The sequence below is a fragment of the Nicotiana sylvestris genome, chromosome 7 (genome assembly GCF_000393655.2).
Source record: "Nicotiana sylvestris chromosome 7, ASM39365v2, whole genome shotgun sequence".
In the NCBI taxonomy this organism is placed as follows: Eukaryota; Viridiplantae; Streptophyta; class Magnoliopsida; order Solanales; family Solanaceae; genus Nicotiana; species Nicotiana sylvestris.
This window is the reverse complement of record NC_091063.1, coordinates 5924560-5930559: the sequence shown is the minus strand read 5'-3', so window position 1 is coordinate 5930559 and position 6000 is coordinate 5924560. Positions and strand designations below refer to the sequence as shown.

Below are 6000 nucleotides of genomic sequence, written 5' to 3'. Positions count from 1 at the left end.
TTCTTTCTTATTTCTATTTGGAAAATTAAAAACACAGCTCTCCTTTTCTTTTCCCAGTCTTCAATTATGAATCTGAAGTATGCTTTGTGCCCAGCCTTTTCTGACTCCTTAAACAACATGAACATTTCCTTCTATTTCTATTAAGTATTTTTTTTGGGGTGGGTCGGTGGGTGGGACGGGATCTAGCTCCTCGTTGTTACACTTCATTATGAGTTGCATCCGAGGGATACTTTGTGTTTAAACAATTTAACCTTAATAGTAGGGTAGTGTATACGCGACCTTACCCCTTCTTTAAAGGTAGAGAGGTTGTTTCAGATAAAAAGAAAGCGGTAGCTACGAGCCATTAAACATAACAAGAGAACTTTTAAAACTTTCCATAAAGTTGGGTCCAAGCACCTAGAGTTCAACCAAAAGTACACCATTACAAAAGTGGAAAATCCAGTTGATAATTAGAATAACTAGAGAACACCTTATCAAAAAATTAGAGTAACCAGGAAGACATAACAGTAAGAGTATAAAGCCAAGGATGAATTGCCCGCGGGTGAGTTGAAACTTGAATCACAAGACAACTTTGAGTACATTACTGAGTCCCAGCCATGTTCATGAAATGCCAGTACTTCTACTACTTTGCATGGAAACAGCCATGTGAGAGGATAGACTTGAGGCCCTGTGATCATGCTGCTGCTGCTGGAAAATGACGCTGTTATGCGCAGCATCCTGTCGGACGCTCAAGAAAGCAGAAGTGTGAGCCTCACGTGTAACCAAATCCTGAGAAGAATTCAAGTCGTTTGGAATTGATTCTTGAAGCTTCTTTGTGCTAAGAAAACGCCCTCCGGACCCTCTAACCCTCTTTACCGCGTGAAGATGCCGTGATTCATGAAGATACGGCTGTATGCAGTCAACAAGGGAAATGAACGCAGATTAAGCCCAATACGACAACAACAAGAGACTCGGTGTAATGCGTAGGCAGACCTAACCTCCTACCTTGTGAAGGCTGATTAAGCCCAATGTAGATCGAAAATTAGAAGTTATAGCAAGTTTAAGCTTATAATATTGGCTAAAAGGTAGGTTTAAGCTTATAATAGATGAGACCATTGGCAGGGACTACACTACATGCACAGTTGCATGATGTTTATTTTCACACTTTGAGTTGCTTCAATCTGTAAACATGGTACTAAAAACCTTTATATCTTCCTAGTTAGACTAGATAGGCATTATTAACCAGCTTGAGAAACTCTAAACACAACATAACCCGAAAACTCTAGCCTCCTCCGGAGAGGCAAAAATAAAACCTTCTAGTCAAGTACCTATTGACATAATCATACATCCCCAGTAAATGTGAAGAAACTCTCCAGTCTATCCGTTTTCCCCAATTGGTGTCTCAGCATAGTGCATTGGCAGAAAATCAACTCAGACAAACAGATTTGAACTTGCTTCACTACTAAAACATGGGAAAAGATGAAAAGTAACATATACCTTTCTAGCTTTGACAAGTTTGTTTTGAGCCTCAAGCTTAGCACGCATCTGTCTTCGCCTTAAGATCCCATGATACTGTTTCGCATTTACATAAACCGGTCCATCTTCTGCAAGATCGAGGGGTAGAGGGACCCGTGCAGGCGCTATGCCAATCATTTGAGGCTGAATTGACCAAATGTCAGAACTAAAACTATTTTGAGACTGGACGAATCAAAATACAATATTCATTATTATTCTCCTTTCCGAGCAAATACATCACCTAGTGCACAGATTGAATCAAATGTTTAAAGCTTGACTCAGAATACAAATAGTGCACATATAAGTCGCAAAACAATGATAATTCCTACATACAATGGCTTATGCACTCTTTCAGGTTAACTAAGGACGAAGTACAGTTTTAGCAAAATCAAACAACTTGAAGTTGTAAAACATCATGCACATAAGGATAGGAACATAAAAGGAAAATCAAGATTAATTGCATTTTAGTAAGGTAAGAAAAACAAGCCAATACGATGTCATTGCAAAAACATAAAAGAGTTAAAGTGCATTTAGCCTTCTCTCATATCCATAAACCAAGACTTGATATGTCAAAAAGACCACAAACATTAACGGATCACCTTCTATTTAATATATAAGGGCCATTGTGAAAAGTGATCTAGTAGGGAAAAAAGAAAAGAAACTGAAAATAAGCAACACGAGAGGCAAATATGATATTACAATACTCACAAAAACATGAGGTCCGTAAGCAGCATAAAAGCCACTGAGATAGGGGTCGGAGTAACCAAAAGGAGCGTGGCTCTGCAACATTAAATCTTGATAGATTAGTTTAATACAAATGTTAAAGCAAAATATCCTTGGATAGCAGGAACTTACAATTGAATGGGCCATTTCACTTTGTGAACAATCGGTGGGATATTCTGGATATCTAATAAAAGGATTAGTCTTGATTTGAGCTTGCTTATTCCTTTTGTAGCTCTCGTCGTGAACTGAGGAAAGCAAAACAAGCCGTAAGATACTCCACTCCTAATAGCAAATAAACTATCCAGGAAAAAGTCAAATTCTGTTTTGATAAAGCTATCAGCACTAAACTAAATAACTTTTCATATATAGAATTCAGCCATTGTCAGCACAAGTGAGTCATTATCGTATAAAAGATCATGCTGCAAATGTATAAACGTTAAGCAAGCACCATCTAAACAAGTCGAGATGTGCTTTCTCAGACCAATTAAGACAAAGGATCCAGAAAATCCACTCTTACTGAAGTGTTACTAACAGCAGTCATTAATGATTACACTACTATAAAGTCCGAAAAGATTCACTTAATAATCTGCAAGTAATTACCAGATCCAGAAGAAGCGCATTGATCTTGAGAACCTGTTTTCCCCAAAGCAGTCACTTCTAGCGGGGAGTTACTATTTGATTGGGTGGAGTATGAGTCGTCGCCTTGTAATCCCAGACCAAGAGGCTTCATCTGCTGACAGGGCGGAGGTTGAAATACCACTTCTGAGGTTAAATTTTTCGGTAGAGACTGTGAAGACTGTACTTCATTGGAACTCCACCATGTTGAGCTATTGACAGCAAAATGAGGCACAAAGCAGGTGGAAGTTTGTTCTAAGCTTCTATTTGGTAAAGCTTGAGCTCGAACAGCCATTTGCTTATCCGCACATAATTTTTCCTAGGCATAATCCGGTGAAACAACAAAGACGAGTAGCAGGCTGCACAATTGACCAAAAAATGAAAAGCATAACATATTAAAATAAAATACAGAACACCCATAACATGATAGAGCAGCGAGGCAGATAAATCAATTTGAACTTGATATTTTCTCTTGATCCCTTAAAATGACTGCTTTAGTGCATAAAGCAGTATTAATGTTTTAATACCATTTATAGTTGGCAACTTAACATCTTACGCAACTCCACGATATCCATTCAAGCAACTTGCCCAGAATTTATTTCGATATTCAAACTCTCATGTAAACACCAAGCAGCTTCAAGCTACCAAACTTGAGGCATCAAATTTTCGAAGGTACATTAGTCTTCAACTCTATGGTCCCCCCAACCCCACCCCCCACCCAAAACAATAACTTCCAAAACATACAACGCTATTTTATGCTCTCTCAAAAGCACACAAGATTTCTTCTTCTTTATTCAAATCTCCATCAAAATAACATATATTACTGTATACGGTTAAAATCGGGCCGACACGATTTTACTATTTGATCGAGATCAGGGAGTTGAATCGAGGGTTAGCCTCATAGTGGAGCAGGTCAAAGTGACGAAAACAAGGTACCGAGTTCGAGAATCGAAGTGCTTGCCGAGATCGAGGCCGGCAACGATCGAGACTACACGGGGCAGACTCTGAGCAAAGCACAATAACAGGAAAGCGAGATATCCATGACTGGTTGAAGATCATGGCGGGAATCTCAGAACGGATCAAATCAAAGACAAGTGTTTAGGCTAATCATAGGATTTACTTCCGTAATTAAAATTGTACCATAGATAGGATTCCTCTACTATATAAAGAGGGTCCTAATCATTTTGTAGACACCTTACACTCTGAGATATCAAAGCAATATAACACCTTTTCTATAGTTCATATTCTTGTTCATCAGTTTGTTATATTTTAACTGTTCTTGCACAAATTAGTTCGAGGGTATTCAACTCGAGGGCTGAATTCCGTTCAAACACTGGTTTGCTTTATAATATTGTTAATTTCTATTATTACTCTTTGCATCTATCAATTGATATTAGGTGAAATCACATATCCTTAAAACCACATTATAAGTTTAATTGTTATCCAATTTTAAGGGTAAACAATTAATGGGCTACTACTATTGAGTTAACCTACAGAGCTCAGATTATAACTAAAAACATGGAAATTCAAGTTAAACCACAAATCAATCAAGCTGGCCAAACATGCCATACAAAGACTTGATTTTTTAACAAGACAATTTAATCATACTGGTACTAAGGTGGTTGATGGGAGCTAGGAATAAAGAAGAGGGTAGGTTGTCATTTTGCGTACCAGGTTTACATACAGCTTCTAACAATTAATAATCAATAACATAACAATAGCCCATCACCTACCAAATAACTGTCCTTTTTTAGTTTATAGAGCAAGCCTAAAGTTCCATCATCGATCAGAAAATACACAGAACTACTAAATCATGCATACAATTTTTAAGGTTTTTAGCATTGAATCCATTGTATTTTTAAAGTCAGAGATTCATACCTACAATTTAATGCAATTTTAAGGAAATTTTTACACATATAAAAGCACCGGGTTAAGATGAACCCGGCACCACCAATACACTGCATCCGCCTCAGATCACCATGCATCTTTAATACTCATCAATACAGCTCCAACCAACCATAAGTCCAAATTAATGACAAATGACAAAAGAGAGAAAATCCTGAAAAACAGAAAATGCCTGAAAACCTATTTATTTTCTTTTTTCCCGTGCGCTATCCCCCCCCCCCCCCCAAAAAAAAACACACACACACACACCAGGAAAACCCAGCTTACCAGAAGGAACAAGAACAGTAGCTGAGAAGAAGGAGAAAAATAAATGAGGACAAAGAACAGTAGCTGAGAAGAAAAGTCAAAGCAAATTGTAGATCTCTTTTACACATAACAGGCACCATTCCAAAATTCCATCTTGTTAAGTTTCTTGATATACCCAAAACAGACTATATGAACCTGAAGTCAAAACCCCAGTTAGTATCCAACCATAAACAGTATCACATATTAAAGTAAAGATAATAACTTTACCCATTATTTTCCTTTTACACGTGCATAACCATTAGCAAAAAACTAACCACATGTATTCAACATTCAATAAGCAGAAGTGGAGAACACATATATATATAATACCCAAAATAGCAGATTTTACTGCAAAAACAAATGGCAAAAACGAAACAAACAGAAAACATGACTAATATAATAAGAGAAGAAGAAAAGAACAAGTCTACGTGTATATGAAAATATATAATCATCTCATAACTTGAAGTAGGATAAATAAGTGGGAAAACTTTAAATTAAAGAAATGGAGAAATACCTTTAGATTAGGAAAAGAAAGGAAAATAAACACAAGAGTCGCCTGTTGGGATGAAATTAAGCATGTTCCCTTCCTTCAAACTCTCTCTCCCTCTCTCTATAAAAGAGATAGTAGTATTAAAAAAAACATGCTGCTTCTGCTGTTTAAGAATTAAAAAGAAAATTCCAATAGTAGCTACTCTGTTACGTGAACCTATTTCCTTTTTAGTCCGTTCCAAAAAGAAGGAACCCTTTCTAAATTTGGTAACAATTTAGCTTAAAGTTACAACTCTACCCTTGATGAGAGGCTTTTATAACTACACAAATATTCTGGGTCCATTTGGACTTGTTTAGGATCACAAATTTTAAAAGTCTTCATTTTTTTCTTAAACTCCGTGCTCAGTCAAACAAGTTCACGTAAATTAAAACAAGTTCACGTAAATTGAAACGAAGGGAAAAGTAGAGTAGCTTGCTAACACATAAATG

The 6000-nt window shown here is 36.9% G+C and overlaps 1 protein-coding gene across 6 annotated transcripts; it reads right to left on the bottom strand.

Annotated features, from left to right (window-relative positions):
- Positions 1-343: 343 nt before the first annotated feature.
- On the bottom strand, positions 344-5651 carry LOC104240674 (nuclear transcription factor Y subunit A-4-like). 6 transcript variants are annotated; one of them, XM_070152719.1, is made up of 7 exons: positions 5251-5426; positions 5005-5178; positions 2818-3191; positions 2350-2462; positions 2203-2274; positions 1477-1638; positions 344-888 (listed from the first exon to the last, which is right to left on the bottom strand). In XM_070152719.1, the coding sequence occupies exons 3-7, from the start codon at positions 3125-3127 to the stop codon at positions 601-603; spliced, it is 945 nt and encodes a 314-aa protein (XP_070008820.1). In that variant the 5' UTR covers positions 3128-3191; positions 5005-5178; positions 5251-5426; the 3' UTR covers positions 344-600. The 6 variants fall into 6 exon arrangements, with proteins under 6 accessions (XP_070008820.1, XP_009793851.1, XP_070008823.1 ...); XM_009795549.2 differs by lacking the exons at positions 5005-5178; positions 5251-5426 and adding an exon at positions 5537-5651; XM_070152722.1 differs by lacking the exon at positions 5005-5178.
- Between the last annotated feature and the right edge of the window lie 349 nt (positions 5652-6000).